The sequence below is a fragment of the Salmo salar genome, chromosome 15 (genome assembly GCF_965601325.2).
Source record: "Salmo salar chromosome 15, fSalSal1, whole genome shotgun sequence".
Taxonomy (NCBI): domain Eukaryota; kingdom Metazoa; phylum Chordata; class Actinopteri; order Salmoniformes; family Salmonidae; genus Salmo; species Salmo salar.
In genome coordinates, this window is record NC_138305.1 from 92,057,249 (window position 1) to 92,075,615 (window position 18,367).

The window sequence follows — 18,367 nt, forward strand, 5'->3', positions numbered from 1 at the left end:
ATAATATTCATACTTTATTTTTCATAAATAATAATAGCCTCTCGTTATTACCATTGCTAGGCCTGTTATTTTTTATTTTAATATACAACTAAAATACTTTAAATACAATTAAATACTCAGAAAAAGTACAGGCAATTGAAAAATGTATTATGAAATATTCGCTTTTACTGTATAGCCTAGGCTGCAGCCTCTCGATTGGAGGCTGAACATTGTATGGCTTGAACAACTCCTCCCATCCAGCTATAAGAGCTCGGTGGGCCAGTACACTATGGAGAGATGCTCAAGACATTGAACAAACACGTGGCCTGACGAAAACGAGACATTTCAAAATCAACAACTCCTTGAAACTATAATTAGGCCTACATATTAGAGACATAGGCCTCGTCTACATTAGGTCACCAAAATGCATGCATAGAACAGTCCCTCGTTTGGTGTTTCTCCTCTTATTTCTTCTTGGGCCATCGTTTTAGAGGCCCAGAACCAAAACATTTCGATGATGACCTTTGCCATGCTGCGGCCAATGGCGACTCATATGATCAGCTACCCACACCTGGGTATGATGTCCGAGGCCGAGGATAACCGCAGTGAGAGCGACGGTAGCTCGGATCAGAGCTATGAATGCTGCGTCTCCACTGACAAACGTCGGAGGATTTCCAGAAAATCGGGAGGCAGCGGTGTTGTAATAGTGAAACAGCGGAACGCAGCCAATGCCAGGGAGCGCGACCGTACACAAAGCGTCAACACGGCATTTACTGCACTCCGGACTCTTATACCCACTGAGCCGGTGGACAGAAAGCTCTCTAAGATTGAGACCCTTCACTTGGCATCCAGCTATATCTCCCACCTCGCCAACACCCTGCAGCTCGGAGACGGGAATGGAAATGGACAACCTTGTCTTGGCGCGGTTTACGCGCAAGGAGAGAGCGGTCGAAAGCAGCCTCGCACAATCTGTACCTTCTGTTTGAGCAACCAAAGAAAGCGGGTAATTTTATGCGTTTCTTAAATCCAATTCTGCACAAGCGAAAAAAGTTTAGGTCAGCGTAGAAAATAATAGTTTGAAAACATGACCAAAAGTGAGCCAAATACGCGATCAATTAGTGACTCTAGGTACACGGCTATCGCGTTGTTATTTTGCAATTATTTGTTTTGAATGACATTCAGAAGTCAAAGGAATAAATATAATGTGCAATATATTCTGTCTCGAGATGTGCTCGTAGCGCGCTGATAAAAGGAAACTTTTATGCGCATTTTCTCAGGGGCGCATTGATGAATTTCAAATTGAGAGGCCACGAGTTATAGTCCTTTCTTTTTTACAATGTATTTTAATTACATGTGTTATTCAGTGTTCTAAGATGACGCCTGTTTCTTCCACTGCTAATGTTTCAAGTAATATAATTTTTGAAGAACAAAATATTTAGAATATAGGATGGTCTATTATTTAAAAAAAAAGAAAACCTTCATTGTTTGCATGTTTTTAAGTGGATGTAAATGTATGTCTAATGCAATATTCAATACACCTTTATTACAGATTATTATTACATTTATGTAATGTACTAGTTATAAACAAAGTTATTGTAGCTTGTACTATATCATTATTATTATTATTGTCATATACTTTATACATTATAATATTGTTGTTGCGGTTGTTGTTGTTACTGCTGCTGCTTGGAGTTGTACTGATATACAGTGCCAAGTGGAAATTGTTCACTTATCCATTGTCCCCTAAAATGTTCTTTATTTTTTCCAGATTAATGATGGCAAAGAGATGCGAGGTATTGGTTCAGTGAGGATGAGCCGCAGATAGAAGACCAGACAATAAACCACAGCAACCAGAACCACAACTCCCCATCCACAACTCAGGGAACACTTAAAGCCGGTCATAACAGAACCATATTCATCATCCTGGAGAATATGTTATCAGAGACTATTTATACTTGAGGGAAAGGCCATGGAACTAATCAGGGCCCAATATGTGAAGCCTTTAAAAAATGCAGTGCATTTATTGATAGAGAATTTATAGATTTTTAGATCTGTGTGATATTTGTGTTGTTCATGTATTACATTTTGAAATAAAATATATTTTTTATCTAAATTAAATTTCCCCTACTAAGGGTTAGTTTTCTTTCCTTTGAACTTCATATATGTCGATTTCTTCTCTATCGTTGCAGTTTTGTATATTTTCAATCAAAAGTTCATTAAAAGACACTCAATCATATGGCATACCAAATCAGTTGATTCCTTGTCTAGTTCATGCCCAGCCACAGAAAGAAAGGATTAGAGATTAGAGACAGATTGGAGGATTTTTCAGTGTTTCTTATTTCTGTTGCTAAGAATTTTCTCATGGCAACCTCTGTGCCAGAGCAGAGAACAGGCAGTCAGTCAGGACACAATGCTAAAATGTTAGAAGAAAATGTTACTTGACTAAAACAACATTTACAATTAAAGCATTAGGGTAGCGTATTGATTGCAAAAAAAAAATATATATATATATGTTAAACTACAATATAAAACCTTTTGAGGTGGTATAGATGCAACATCTTCATTTGAGCCAGTTTGCTACAGCAGGACAATAATCCTGCAGCAACAGGAAATTTGAAATATTATGTGGATTACAATTAATTTACATTTTTGTAGGGGTTGACACATTTTTTGTAAGGGAAAATCAACTTCAGAAGCCTTGTTAAACCTCAACTACACTACAAGTCTTACATTTGCTGCATTGCAGGAAAGTTCTCCTGCAACAGGGTGATCAAATTAAGATCCTACATCTGTATTTTTATTAATTTTTATTTCACCTTTATTTAACCAGGTAGGCCAGTTGAGAACAAGTTCTCATTTACAACTGTGACTTGGCCAAGATAAAGCAATAGCACAAACAACACAGAGTTACACATGGGATAAACAAACGTACAGTCAATAACACAATAGAACAATCTATATACAGTGTGTGCAAATGTAGTAAGAGTAAAAGTAACCATATAAGGAAAATGCATGTATGTGTGTGTACTGTATGGTCTAAGAACATTTGCTGCATTCAAAACAATGGGAAAAGCTGTCCAAAAGTTTGAGAGTGCAAAATACATTTAAATATCCTCAAGAGGATGAAGCTGGGAGCCATGATTTTCAAGCTGGATGGCATGTCCAAGAGGCAGGTTTATTTTGTCTTGACAGTTAAACAAGAAAGAGGAGGAGAAAGGAGCCATCTACATCTTAAAATACAAGATCATGGATAAACCTCTCAAAATGTATTTACTCTAAAGTACCTATGGTATATGAAAGTGTCATAACATACAGACATACAGTAAACTTTTATCTGGATATCCTTAATAAGATTTTAATCCAAGTTGTATTTCAGTCTTGCTTATACCTTGTACTAACATCAACTGAAATGTTATTTGTCACATGCTCCGAATACAACAGATGTAGACCTTGGTACCGAGTCAATGTGCGGGGATCAGGTTAGTCAAGTTATTTTGTACATGTAGGTAGGGGTAAAGCGATAATAAACAGTGAGTAGCGCGGGGGGGGGGGGGGGGGGTCCGGGTGGGCATACGATTAATTGTTCAGCAGTCTTATGGCTTGAGGGTAGAAGCTGTTAAGGAGACTTTTGGTCCTCGACTTGACACCCGGGTAAAGCTTGCCGTGCGGTAGCAGAGAGAATAGTCTATGACCTGGGTGACACGCGTCTTGTGTCCTGATCTTGTCAACTTTCTGATTGTGCCCACATTTTCAGACAGGTGTAGACGATTAAAAGACATATTGTGAACTGATTTTGATCAGATCTTTTAAGTGTAAACAGACAAGATCAGGACAAGATCAGGATTAAGGACGCATGTTAGCGGCAAGTATAAAGAGAGCTTAAAAATCAGGCACTCAATCAAAAAATTATTTCTTTCACTCTCACTCTTTCTCTCTCTCTCTCTCTCTCTCTCTCCTCTCTCTCTCTCTCTCTCTCTCTCTCTCTCTCTCTCTCTCTCTCTCTCATGATTCTCATTCCATTGTTTGCAATAGGTTTTCCAAGAAGTTGTTCGTGAATTCTGCAGAGCCTTGGCTAAGGATCAGGGTTTCTTGTGTCATTGACTGGTGTGTTCTTGCAAACCTCACGGTTGCTTTATTTGAAGTCTGCTATCAATTAGTCACAACAAATAGTAGCCTGCACTCTGCTCCGAGACACTGACACAGCTGTTGGGATGTCAGAGGTATAAATCACTGCAGTGAACCCAATGGAGGAAGAGGGAGGTTGAGAGGTTGGAGGTCTTTGTGGAGCAAGAGGATAAAGAAGTGGAAGGAGACCTTGTTGATTTGAAGTCACAGTTCGGGCCATGCTGTTGAAATATAGGAATAGTCTTCACGTGGTATTTGGATATTCTACCCTAATGCCGTGCCCTGTTTGAATCTGTTCCGCATCTCTCTATCTTTCCATGAGCTCTAAACTTTAGGCTATCAAGAGAGACATTTCCAAGGACTGTTCCATGTGTTGGTTTCAGCAGGCAGAGACTAGACACATAGACACACAAACTCAGTGCTCACACTTTCTCCTATCTAGGATCACTTTGAATGAGATTGCAGATGGATCAGAGTGCAGCAGATCCTCCTATGGTTAAGGAAGGATCCCTGGTGTTAGACAGTGTACATGGAAAGTACATTTCTAGCCAGTAAACGGTCCAGGCAGGGGTCCGGGTCCAAGTCCATCTCCTCTCCTCCTCCCCCCACCTGCCCTGTCAGTGACTAATTAGAATTTGCTGTGCTCAGCCCCTCGTGCTCTGGGCCCAGGCCTCCCCAAATGGCTCCCCTGAGGCTTCCTCCGGCAGGAAGATGTCACAGAGGCACAGGAAGGAAAAACACGCACAGCTGACCTCTTGGAACTACTCTCTGTGCGGCAGGCCTTGGGTCAGCAGCAGTCTTGACATCATCCGGCGGTGGGACCCAGATGTACGGCTCCCTGCAGTAATGCCTGAATGAACGAAAAAGTGTGTTTTCAAACCAACAAATTCAGCAGGCTTTTCCAGGGATGACAGGGAGAAATTGATGTTAACCCATAAGAGGGATCAGGAGAAAAGCATAGGCAGCAGAATAAGAAAGTCCACTGTGGATGTGGTTTAATTTGTATGAAAAACAGGCAAGGATGTACCTGCCTTGGGGACCTACAGGGGAAGTCTTATATTTTATTTTGTGTTGGGGGGGTTTTCTGCCTCGGAAGCTTGTATCTCCCCACTGCCCCCCCCAAAATTTCCTACAGGAAGACTTTCAGCAGGGGTGAAATGGAGCTAGACAGCACTTCCACCTCCTCTCGCTTTGACAACTGAGATGAAAAATGGCCTGCATATGTGTTCTATTGTTTGTGAAGGAGAGGGGGAAAAACTGTAGAAAAGCAAACTCAGTCACTTTCAGCAACATCTTTTTCAGTGATTTTACTGTAAGAAGTGATTATTTTTGCAGTTGATTTGTATAGATATAACTTATGTCAACTCAAACACTTTACTCATCATGCATAACTACAGTGGGATCTCCACAAAAGCAAGGGGCACAGAAAACTTGACTAAAACCAGACACAGCTTTCTCCTATTGGTGGAGCTTGGGTTCAAGCATGTCATATGATCGTCAGTTAATCAACCTTTCTATGAAAGCCGATATGGCAGCAGTTTAGTGAAAAGGACCAGAATTGCATGGGTGGCACACATCATAGGGCTGGAATGGAGAGCTTTTACCTAACACTCATGAAGAGAGCAATTTTGATCATACTTATGAACTAGGACTGAAGGACTGAAGGAGAACTGAGGAGGACATCGGAATACAGAGCATGCAATCAGATACTATTATCATAAGGATGCACAATCAGGTGGATAAAGAGAGTAACCCCCCAAACAATGACGTGTTATCAGTTCTGGTGAATACCATTATCCAGGTGTAGGATCTTAATTTGAGCCAGTTTGCTACAGCAGTAAAATAATCCTGCAACAACAGGAAATGTGAATTATTATGTGGATTATAATTAATGGTCATTTTTTTGTAAGGGTTGATACATTTTATGTTAGTGCAAATCAAGTCTGACATGGAAATTATGAAGTTTAGAAGGCTTTTTAAAGGCTTCTAAAAATTAAAAGCCTTTTTAATCCTTGAATACACAAACATTTGCATTTCCTGCTGCGTAGGAAAATTCTCAGCAACAACAGAGTGATCAAATTAAGATCTGTAGGAGTCCAGTATATTAAAAACAAAAATAACTTTTTGTGTATGAACCACTCTGATATATAATCATCTCTCCCCCACAAGAAAAACTAAAACATTTGATCCAGAAAAGGGTAGGAAGTGCAGGGTTATTTCAACACCATAAGGGAGCTCTGCCCCAATTCCCTGCCATGTGCTTACCTCCAGACATGTGTAGTCCAGAGGGCCTTGCTAAAGAGCTCTAGCTGAAAAAACAGTGTGCAGGGCTAATATTTTAATCACATCCTCTCCAAGCAGGCCCGCAGCGTGAAATAAACACTATTTCACAATATTTCAAATACCCATTGACAGGGGAGATGTCCCTTTGCTCAACCTGCATGTCAGAGATATTAATGGCTGTCGGACACGCGTTTTGGCTCTCCCATTCAGAGATTTGGATGTACCCCCTTCCCTTCTAATCTTTTACGACTAACTTTTCCGGAGAAGAAGGAGGAGAAGGAGGAATTCTGTCTGACCATGCAGATGAGGTTTTGCAGGAGATGGGCTGCCTGAATAACAGGTAATGTCTGTAGCAGTACCCTCCCATGAGCACATGCACACAGGAATCATTGTTTTCATTTGCTGCTGAGCTTGGCAGGTGGGGTTGTAGTGTGTGTGTGTGTGTGTGTGTGTGTGTGTGTGTGTGTGGTGTGTGTGTGTGTGTGTGTGTGTGTGTGTGTGTGTGTGTGTGTGTGTGTGTGTGTGTGTGTGTGTGTGTGTGTGTGTGTGTGTGTGTTTAGGGGGCGGAGGGGCGGTCGAAAAGCAGAGGAATTCCCAGAGAAGGTTATTGCGGAACAATACAGGCTATCCTAGTGTTGCTTTACTCTGGCACGGGTTGCTGTGACCCACCCTCAGTATCCAGGCCCAGAGGCAGAGGTGAGAAGTTGGCAACAGCCACTCCAAGACAATGCTTTTTTGTAAAAACAATCGCACAATGTGAGACAGGCTAGTGTGTGCTCACACTGACCTGTTCAAAATATTAAGCAATTTAATCATCATCAAATGATGAACTATTATGAAAGGGGTTGTTTCTTTTCCATGTCAGCGAAAGGATGAGTGGGTGAGTTGGGAGTAGAACTTGGCTTAGACCAAGATGATGTCATACTGTCTGCCACACAAGTAACATGGCTGGAGTATTTCATGAAACAATTTGTATCTTCTAATGTGAAAATGTAGTAAAGGTTTTGCATGAGCTGCAAGAAATGTGTGTCAGACAATGTTTACATGTCTTGTGAGATCAGGATGGTGTGTGTGTGTGTCACATGGGAAAGTGTCCCAGCTGTGTTAGGTGCTAGGCCTGCTGGAGACCTAGAGAGGAACCATTGGCTTATTTCATTTCAGCACAAAGGCAAACACTCAGAGGATATCCTCAATCAGGGGCCAGAGAGTGAGCAATGAACAACCTCGTTGACAGAAACATGGAGCCCTACACTTGCAGCTGGGCACCCTAACAACCTTGGGGATTTACTGTAGTTTGCAACACACTGGAAGTACTACAGTACAGAATATGGAGGTTCAGGTTAAAACTTTCCACCCCCTCAAAAACACAGTCACTCCTTCTGGAAATTTAGCAATGACTGTTTTTAGACTATATGCAACATACTATGTCGATATTTGTAAAATATTTGGGAATTCTCCTTCGCAGCAGTTGAGAGGATGTCCTTTGTTTGCACACACTGAAATATTGTATCAGTTGCAGCACATTCCACAGCACTTGAATAAGATGAGTCCTACTGACCACAACATCAGAACACCTGGACGTTGGCATGGTCCAACGAGGGAAAGATTATTTTGACAGTGTTACTAGCCTCATCATCAAAATAATTGGGAACATATTTGTTAGACCAAGTGGATTAGAATATTCCATTCCACTTTATAGCAGTACATTTTCTAAACGCATTGAGCAGTATGAAAGCAATCATAACATGACATAACTTTTAAATGACTTAAATTACAAAGAGCCCAATTCTGACTCAGGAAATGATGCCTTTCCTATGCACTTTTCGGTAGTTGGTATTGACTTACCTTATGAAGGTGCGTAAAGGGCTTCGCAGGTACGGTTCCCTTGTGCGCGCTTAATATGTAATTCACCCTCTGAAATCCCTCCCACTTCCTGGCCAACAGATTTTCTCATAAAGTTTTCATTCAGGATTTTCAAGACATTTATCTTAAGCCAATACGTTGTACCTTTTAGGTTTAGAATTTTGTTGACAGACTCAATAGAATTTATCGCGAGAACGGGTTCAGAATATTAGGTATCAATGAAAGAAATCCATCTAAATATATGCATATTGTCTCTGTTTAAGCACCAATTGGTAGGTTAATGTAATGAACATGAGGGGAGACAGAGTGCTGGTTTCAAGCGCAGGGTGCAGCAGGTGTTTATTTAGTAAAGGACCACAGGGGCAGGCAGAAGGTCATACACAGGGAATCTAAAAAGGTAACAGTACAGGCAGGGAAAAAGGATAATAACGTAGTCCGGGAGATCAGGCAAGGGGTTGATGACAGGAAATCTGATAGGCAAAAGTACAGTCAGGGAATAGGCAAAAAACATTGTCAGTGAGGACAGCCAAAAACTATGATACACAGGAGGATTAATATGGAAATAAACAGAGCTCAGAATAGAATGAGTATCAAAACAAACAATACCTCACAATGAGGGGGTGCAAAGAACTGAACTAAATACTGTCTGTAAATGACATACAGGTGTGTGAACAGGTGATCAGTATTCAGTTGGTTGGGATCTGGAGAGTGAGCTGCGTTCAGGGGATCTATGTGTTTGAGAGTGTGAGCTGGAAAGTGGGCTGGAAAGTGAGCTGCATTCAGGGGATCTATGTGTTAAAAAATACTCTGATCTCTGATTAGGGTTAGGATGGTATTCATGAATCATAAAAAAATGGTTTGGACAGCCTTTATGCACGAAATAAAGAAAACAGTGGTTTGGTTCATTCTGAAAATTGCCACATTCAGTTCTTTAACCAATGGTAATGTTGGAAGATTAGTGTATATACATTTATAATAGGGAGAATAGTGTACAATAGTAGGCTATACCCTTGTCTATTGCCTGAACTAACCATAGAACTGTGTGATGACACAACCAAGTATTGCGCCATGAGTCGGGTTCAAACTGTTACAGATTACTCATTTACCTACTTCTTATCAATAGCTCTTATCAAGTTGTAAATGACCGTGCATGGAGAATGGTGTGATGTATATAGAAAAAAATGAAGTACATGCTTTTTCCACTAGGAACCGGAAGGTTCGCTACACCTTATTTATGGTTTCCTTGCATGTAAAGGTGGTGGAATTATTAGGGAACTAATTAATGGTCAGAATACGGCGTATCAGTAGACACACCTCCGCCACACCTTCATTTATTCCATCTCCACCTAAAACGTATAGTGGGTGAATAGCATGCTATTCTCATGCTTAAATTCAAGGTCAGAATACGCATAAAGAAAAACGTGCATAAAAAGGAAATTACATTCCTTTTACACATGCTTAACTCTAGTAGGAATCAGCCTAAAAATCCAAATGAACCTATCCAGCATTTAGCCATCATCTCCAAGATCACCACTTCTTACAAATGTGTAAACACTCACAGCTGCCATGACCAGCTTTCAATAGGAAGCGGCCAAGCTTCCGTTGATCTTATTTGGTCCTCAGCAGCAGCTTACTACACCTCCCTCCCTCCCTGTTGCTCATTGTGTCAGCATCTCCTGAAGAAGGCATTGTTTAATCCAGATGGTTGGAATCCGAAGACCTCACTCTTCCCTTTTCCATAAAGTCAGTCTCCTAATAATAACTCATATATCTCACTACCTCTTTCATCAACAAGAGTGACACATACCAAAAAGGAGAGACAATGGGGAGGTCCTCTGGATGAAAACAACAGGATGAGACAGCCTCTTACTGTATGTGTTTGAAGTGAACCTGTTGACTGCTCTGTATCATGATGACTCCTGGGTGGAGGGAGTTGGGTTGCTTAGCTTGCTTTCTTGCTGGTATATCAAAGCAAGTAATACATCCATAGTCTGTATTTTAAGTATTGTAAAAAGCATTAAATTGAATCAAACACCATTTACACATAACTGCCACATGATGGCATTATATAGCCACTTTTCTCTCTGGCTCTGTCTTTGTGAATGTGTTTGTGTGTGTGTGTGTGTGTGTGTGTGTATAGTCATCTGTGACATTTTAGTGAAGAGGAAGCTCTTCTTCGATTTAAACCGCTCTTTGGAAATAAAAACAAAAAATATAGGCTATAACCTAGCCTTAGCCTACCTCTCACAACTTCCCGCTATCTTTTTACAATCGTATGGTTACCTGCTACTGTAGAGCAGGTCTTCAAGTCATAACTTCTGCTGAAGATGCATAAGAGATATCACTATGCTGATTTGGGTTGGGGTAAGTGTGAATTTGCTACATTATTATCATATCGATGGTTTTGACAATGCCCTCATTAAACTCAGGACTAGAAGGTTGGAAGGTTATTTGCGTCAGAATGTACAATTAAATAAAATTTTCACGTGGGACATAATTGTGAAATAAAAATGTTACAGTTCAAAACAAACTCACTTGTTTCACACTAGGATTTAAAAGTTGTCTTCTATGTGTTTATTTTTTATTTGTTTGTTACAGCAGTGTATGTGATGGCCAGTTTAGCCCTATCTGATAGTCTACTAATAATCCAAGCAGACTGCAATGAAGATATCTCTATGAAGTGTGAAGCTGTCCAGGATAAGAGCTATCGATCTGTTACATGGTATAAGGTAGGCTACAGTATGCCATGATAGGTACTGTATTATCAGCTTATCATCAGTGAATATCTCTATTTCAAAAACATTAATTTGGGTATTCGTTGATGATGTGAGCAGGTTAGTAGTTCATCTTTTAAATAAAAACATGTATATAATTTTGTACTGTAATGGCAAATATTATTTTTGGATACGTTTTAACTAGTGTCACATATTACACATTAAATACAGTACTGTTATTAAGTTAGAGCATTTATTTTCACTGAGAGAAGGCTTAAACAACTCCCTCCTGTTGATTGAACCAGTTTTTGCCCAGTGTGTAATTTTAATCCATTCCTCTGATAAAATAACAGAATAGATCAATATAAATACATAATTTTTTTCTCTATGTTTAGCTGAACAACCAGACTGGTATTATCAGAAGAAGTAACGGTGAGAAGCCATATCCCTTTAGATTTCACCGACCTGCTTGGTTTGGACCAATGGACAGTCTAGTTCTTCCCAGAGTCAGGCCTGAGGATGCAGGGACATACCAGTGTCTCCTCAGGGCCAACATAGGACAGACCAACAGAGATTCAAAGGTCACCCTCAATATATCTACAGGTAAACTGTTACTCGCTATTCTGGTTTGACTTAGAGTAGGATATGGAAATTGATAGTACTATAACCTAGGTTACAATGAGGGTTGATTCATTGATTGTTTGGATACATTGCTTTAATCACCATAAAAGCCACTGGGCCAGGGAAAAAATCCAGGTTGCATGGGACAGTACAGGCCAGAGAATAACTCATGGAAGTGAGCATACTGTCTCTTTCCTGGTCTTATTAACTCATCATATATCCACAGATTGTGTGATCCATACTACAGTGCCAGTGACAGCATGGCAGAACGTGACTCACACTACCCCAATGTGTCCCATACAATTGGTTGAGGTCTCTGTCATATGGACTTCATGTGGATTCTTGATACTGGGCCTTGTCAAAATCACTCTGTGTCTCATCTCTATGGGGGTAAATCAATATTCTTCACATCCAAATATATTTTCTGTACAGTCTTTATTAGCCCTATTTGGTTTCATGGTAGTAGAATATATAGCTGTTAGGCTACATTACTGGATATTCTCAAATATTACCTCCTCAAATGTACTATAGGTACAATGACATAAACTACTGAGTGTTGAGGCATCTTACTTTAATAATGCGAGTGGTTGTCATGACAGACAACTATCAAAACTCCACAAAGGCATGGGTTTTAAAGGCCCAGTGCAGTCAAAATTCATTTTTTTCTGTATTTTATATCATATTGTACAACAGCTGATGAAGCTAACACTGTAAAACTATGAAAACCTTTGACCAGTGTTATTTCCTGATAGTTGCTGGTTTAAAATACAATCTACACAGGACCTTCTAATCAGCAGGTTTGCATGGATGGGAGTTTTGGCTTTCCATAGTGATATCATCATTCTGTAAATTGGTTAATAGACCAATAACAAAGAGAGTTCCAAACCTCTCTGCCAATAACAGCTCGTTTTAAATGTTCCCCTCCCCACTCAGACCACTTCCAGACAGCACTAGGAAAATTGTTGCTTAAGAAATAGTTTTTTTGCAAAAAAACAAACATATTTTTTCCTATTTTAATGGAAAGTAAGGTACTTAATTGCTACCCATAAATAATTTGATATTGATATAAAAACTTCTGCATTGGGTCTTTAATATTGTAGGTGAGATGATTCAATAGACAGGAGATCCACTCTGTGAGGTGACATTTACTCTCAAAGCGGAACCTCTCAGCAGCTGCCACCACATCCTCTTGTTTTCTCTCCAAAGTGCGAACATTATATTCAATTTTTTTTTTTCTCAACAGGTTGTTCGAAACATCAAGAGGAGTCATAGCATGAGAAAAAAACAACAGCAGTGGTAAAGAAAATCTTAGTCAAAAACCCACTTTCTGAACGCAGCGGTTTCAAGAACTGCTGGATGTTAGGTCTCTGGAAACATTTGTTAAGCTGCGTTAACACATGCAGACCAATTCAGATTTTTTTTCAGATCACATCAGATCTTTTCACATCAGATATTTTTCAGCACTGATTGAATTGGTCAAAAATATCAGAAATCGGCAACCTGTGTAAACGCAGCCCTAGAGAGTTCACTAGGACACCTGGATAAAAGTTTACATTTGTGACAGATGCAATCACTTAAAGTAAATCCTTACAATGTAATGAAAGGTGTAAATATCTGCTTCAAATATAGTTCTGCTTTGTTTTGCTAAAATCTTGCAATAATACCCTGAGCAGTTATCCAGCAAATGCAGTTCTGTATACTAATTGTTGACCCTACTTATCACAGACTGTCACGTCCTGACCAGTAAAAGGGGTTATTTGTTATTGTAGTTTGGTTAGGGCGTGGCAGGGGGTGTTTGTTTTGTGTGTTTCGGGGTTTTTGGTTTATGTTCTAGGTTATCTAGCTTTTCTATTTCTATGTTAGTTTTGTCAATGACCTCCAATTAGAGGCAGCTGGTTGTTGTTGTCTCTAATTGGAGGCCATATTTAGTTGTGTTTGTTTTCACTTGTGTTTGTGGGTGGTTGTTTCCAATATAGTCTGTGCACCTTATTGGACTGTTTTCGTCGTTTGTTTTGTTTAAGTGTTTTTCCTTCAATAATAAAGAAGATGATCAATATACCCGCTGCATTTTGGTCCACTCCTTACGACGAACGTTACACAGACTACCTTATCGATTTTATTCTTCCAATACTGGAGTTGATGAGTGAAGATGCATTGTTTTGATTTTCCTTCCAACCACAAACTTTGACGCTGATGAGGTATGATTCATGTCCAGAATAGCCAGTAGCCCCTGCTGATAATGCCTTATTGAGTAAACTCAACGCTGTTCAAACAGCAGGATGCTGCGAGGACAACTTAGGGCAGGGGTTCTCAAACTTTTTGGGCCCACAACCTAATTTTGATATCTGAAAATTCTTGCAACCCCAACCATGTGAAAAATTATGTAAAATGATGTAATCAACAGCCAATGTTAACTTTTTTACTTGGGGCTCTGGCAGTCAATTGAATAACATTCTAACAGTATTTCTGATTGTCTTCCCAACTCACCATCACATACTTTTAATGTGGGGCTCTGACAGTCAATTGCAAGTTATTCTGACATAATGTATCTTATCTCACCACCACTAATGAGATGGATGTGCTTGATGCATGTCGAGTCGGAGCTTCTCAAAGTCAGGGGGCGTGGTCAACAGTGCACACCTCATCTCTGCTGTCACATCCAACCTGGATCAATATTTGGTTTTAATGCAGACGAGAGCACTGAAACCAGCTTCACACACATATGAGGAGGCGAAGAGTAGCCTACCATGAGTTTTATGGTGCTTTCAAGACAACTGGGAACTCAGAAAAGTACGTGGTCAAATCATGACGTCAGTGATTGTTAGGTTGGAAAGTTGGAGCTCTAGAAAATTGGAATTCCCAGTTGGAGCACTTTTCTTAGTTCCTAGTTGTCTCCTCTTAGTTCCTAGTTGTCTTCAACGCACTGAAGTTGGAAGTCGGACATTTCCGAGTTCCCAGTTCCGACTTCCCAGTTCCGAGTTCCCAGTTGTTTTGAACGCGACCATTAATGCTCAGAGGGAGACGGCAGGGTATTCCCTTTGAGTCATGAACCAAAACTCCTCTGTAGTGAACTTGAATGCATTGTCTTCAGCATTCGGTCATATGACAGCTCGTCAGCTGTTCAATTTCACTTACCAGCATGTCAACTGAGCCAGGGTCACAGTCAAACGAATTGGGAAGTACAGTAGGTCCCAAAGTGCTCTTCGAAGCATTGGAGGTAAGCAGTCATCACTCGTGTGGGACCCTTACTGATGCTGTTTTCTGTTATTTTCTTTTAATTACACAGAAAGTCAACCAAGTCTGTATTCTTTAGATCCGTTGTGAATGACAGTCCATCTCTTAATGTGAAAAATCTTTCCAACATTCCCCCTCAATAACCACCAAGCCTCGGTGTGAAATAAAACATTGTCATGCTCTGATCCAATATCTCCATGTAGTTTTGCGAACAGGCGTACAAGTAGTGGATGTGGTTTGATGTAGTTTACAATCAAAGTTACCTGCTGCAGTAAATTCTGTGCTCAGCTCTTTTGCCGCCAGTTGCTCTCGGTGTATCATACAATGGTCCATATGGCAGAGGGAGACCCATTCATAACTAGAGTGCAGAGGCCTGCATGCCATCCCGCCATAGATGGAGCCCCAACTGTGCAAAAGCCCACCATTCAATCCCATATGGAATCTGTTTTCATCAATATAGCCATGCAGCACACTGAACATCCTCTATGCTGTTTCATGCTCAGGAATCGTGAGAAAGAACAATATGTCCTCGTGAATAGCATCCCCCGAAATGTATAGCAAACAAAAGTCAATGCGTGGGTAACTCAGCCCTCACAGCTAACATCCATTTGGAGAGCATAAGCTGGGGTGTTTGAGTAGTTCAGTCAGAGTTTCCTCTTGATTGCTAGCAATAGCATAACTTCTTCATTTAACAGTTTTATCTGACAAAGGTATTGATGTGAGTTTCTGTGCCTCTGCCTCCCCACACATTGTTTCCACCATATCAATTGCGGCCGGTAATATCAAAGTCTCTGCTATGTGTGTGGTTTCATAGCGAAGTGGGCCTAGCCATTCACCGTGGGAATGATTCAAGTGCGGCCTTTTCCCATGGTCTAAGGGCACACCCTGGCTGAATTTCATCGTTAGAATTGAATAATTTTGATTTAGATTTTTAAGGTTAAGCACATTTCAATGATTTTGAGATACAAAGAAGATATTATAATATACACTATATACACAAAAGTATGTGGACACCCCTTCAAATTAGTGGATTTAGTTACTTCAGCCACACCGTTGCTGACAGGTGTATAAAATCGAGCACACAGCCATGCAATCTTCCTAGACAAACATTGGCAGTAGAATGGCCTTACTGAAGAGCTCAGTGACATTCAACGTGCCACCGTTATAGGATGCCACCTTTCCAACAAGTCAGTTTGTCTAATTTCTGCCCTGCTAGAGTTTCCCCGGCCAACTGTAAGTGTTGTTACTGTGAAGTGGAAAGGTCTTGGAGCTACAAAAGCTCACCCATGAAGTGGTAGGCCACACAAGCTCACAGAACGGGACCGCTGAGTGCTGAAGCGAGTACTGCGTAAAAATCATCTGTCCTCGGTTGTAACACTAATTACCGTATTCCAAACTGCCTCTGGAAGCAATGTCAGCACAATAAATGTTCTTCGGGAGCTTCAAGAAATGGGTTTCCATGGCCGAGCCACCGCACACAATCCTGAAATCACCATGCGCAATGCAAAGCGTTGGCTGGAGTGGTGTAAAGCTCTCATTGGACTCTGCAGCAGTAGAAATGCATTCTCTGGAGTTATGAATCACGCTTCACCATCTGCCAGTCTTACGGACGAATCTGGGTTTGGCGGATGCCAGGAGAATGCTACCTGCCCGAATGCATAATGCCAATTGTAAAGTTTTGTGGGGGAGGAATAATAGTCTGGGGCTGTTTTTCATTGTTCTGGCTAGGCTCCTTAGTTCCAGTGAAGGGAAATCTTAACGCTATAGCATACAATGAGATTCTAGATGATTCTGTGCTTCCAACTTTGTGGCAACAGTTTGGGGAAGTCTCTTTCCTGTTTCAGCATGACAATGCCCCTGTGCACAAATTAAGGTCCATACAGAAACGGTTTGTTGAGATCAGTGTGGAAGAACTTGACTGGCCTGCACAAAGCCCTGACCTCAACCCCATTGAACACCTTTGGGATGAATTGGAACGCCGACTGCGTGGCAGGCCTAACCGCCCAACATCAGTGCCCAACCTCACTAATGTTCTTGTAGCTGAATGGAAGCAAGTCCCCGCAGCAATGTTCTGGTGGAAAGCCTTCCCAGAAGAGTGGAGGCTTTTATAGCAGTAAAGGGGGGACCAACTCAATATTAAGGGATGCTGAGGGATGCGCACTGGAGGTCCGATGCGTGGGACTGGCATAGGTGGCGCCAGACTGGTAACACGCACCTCAGGTCGAGTGCGGGGAGCAGGAACAGGACATACTGGGCTATGGAGGGCGCACTGGAGGGGAGAGTGCGAGGGAGCAGGAATCGGTCTCACCGGACTGGGGAGACGCACTAAGGGCCGAGTGCTCACAGCAGGCACTGGCTGTACCGGGTTATGGATGCGCACTGAAAGGAGAGTGCGAGGAGCAGGCACAGGACGTACTGGACTATGGAGGCGCACTGGAGGGAGAGTGTAAGGAGCAGGCACAGGACTTACTGGGGCTGCCTCTCGCACTTGCCTCTGGGTGGATATAGCGCCTCATAGTATCACCGCTCCGCTCTCGCTGCCTCGATCTCCTCCTTCGGACGGCGATACTCCCCAGCCTGCCTCCATGGTCCTTTCCCGTCTAATATGTCCTCCAAAGTCCATTTTTCCTGCTGCTCCATTCCACGCTGCTTGGTCCTTTGGTGTTGGGTTATTCTGTCACAGCTGTTCGAAGGAGCGGACCAAAATGCAGCGTGTTCGTAGGTCCACATATTTATTAAACATGAAACTAAATGCAATACACTTAAATACTTGAATATACAAAAAACAACAACCCGTGACGCAGAGAGGAAAACACACTACTCAAAAGATAATAACCCACAAACAGGAAGAGAAAAACCCCTACTTAAATATGATCTCTAATCAGAGGCAATGAGGATCAGCTGCCTCCAATTAGAGATCAACCCCCAAACAATCCCAACATAGAAATAGAAAAACTAGAACTTAAACATAGAAATAGAAAACATAGAACAACCCAAAACACCCCCTGTCACGCCCTGCCCTACTCTACTATAGAAAATGACATCTTACTAGGGTCAGGACGTGACAGACTTTGACATTACAAGAGCATTTTGTGTAGATTGTAAAAAAATGTTAACAATTAAATCAATTTTAATCCCACTTTGTAACACAACAAAATGTGAAGAAATCCAAGGGGAATTAATACCTTTGCAAGGCACTGTAAATCACCCTATTGTTTGTTTATTGTTGTTTTTTATTAATCTATCTATATTCACGTTCTGCTAATGTGTCTTCCTTACAGTGAAATTAAGAATATGAATATTTCTAATTCATAAAATGAGTCACTCATGGATTTTAATCCTAACATTTTTACTGTTTGTATTTTATATTTATATATTTTTTATTTATTTATTTGCTTCTCACATTTTCACAAACACTACGTACATGTCACACGCGTCGTTGTAGGTAGACCAAAATGCAGCGGTTATATTGCTCATCTTCTTTTTATTAGAAGGGAAAAAATACTTATACAAAACAAACAACGAAAAACAGTCCCGTAGGGTGCTCA

General features: G+C 41.0%; 2 protein-coding genes across 2 annotated transcripts; both read left to right on the forward strand.

The window, feature by feature from the left end:
• The first annotated feature begins 345 nt into the window (after nucleotides 1-345).
• LOC106572504 (transcription factor 15) lies at nucleotides 346-2,227 on the forward strand. Its single transcript, XM_014146733.3, has 2 exons — nucleotides 346-982; nucleotides 1,748-2,227. Exons 1-2 carry the CDS (start codon nucleotides 494-496, stop codon nucleotides 1,802-1,804), a joined length of 546 nt encoding a protein of 181 aa, XP_014002208.1. The 5' UTR covers nucleotides 346-493; the 3' UTR covers nucleotides 1,805-2,227.
• An 8,159-nt stretch (nucleotides 2,228-10,386) lies between these two features.
• On the forward strand, nucleotides 10,387-13,643 carry LOC106572505 (uncharacterized). Its single transcript, XM_014146734.3, has 5 exons — nucleotides 10,387-10,614; nucleotides 10,849-10,979; nucleotides 11,360-11,567; nucleotides 11,812-11,975; nucleotides 12,829-13,643. Exons 1-5 carry the CDS (start codon nucleotides 10,578-10,580, stop codon nucleotides 12,883-12,885), a joined length of 597 nt encoding a protein of 198 aa, XP_014002209.2. The 5' UTR covers nucleotides 10,387-10,577; the 3' UTR covers nucleotides 12,886-13,643.
• The last annotated feature ends 4,724 nt before the right edge of the window (nucleotides 13,644-18,367 follow it).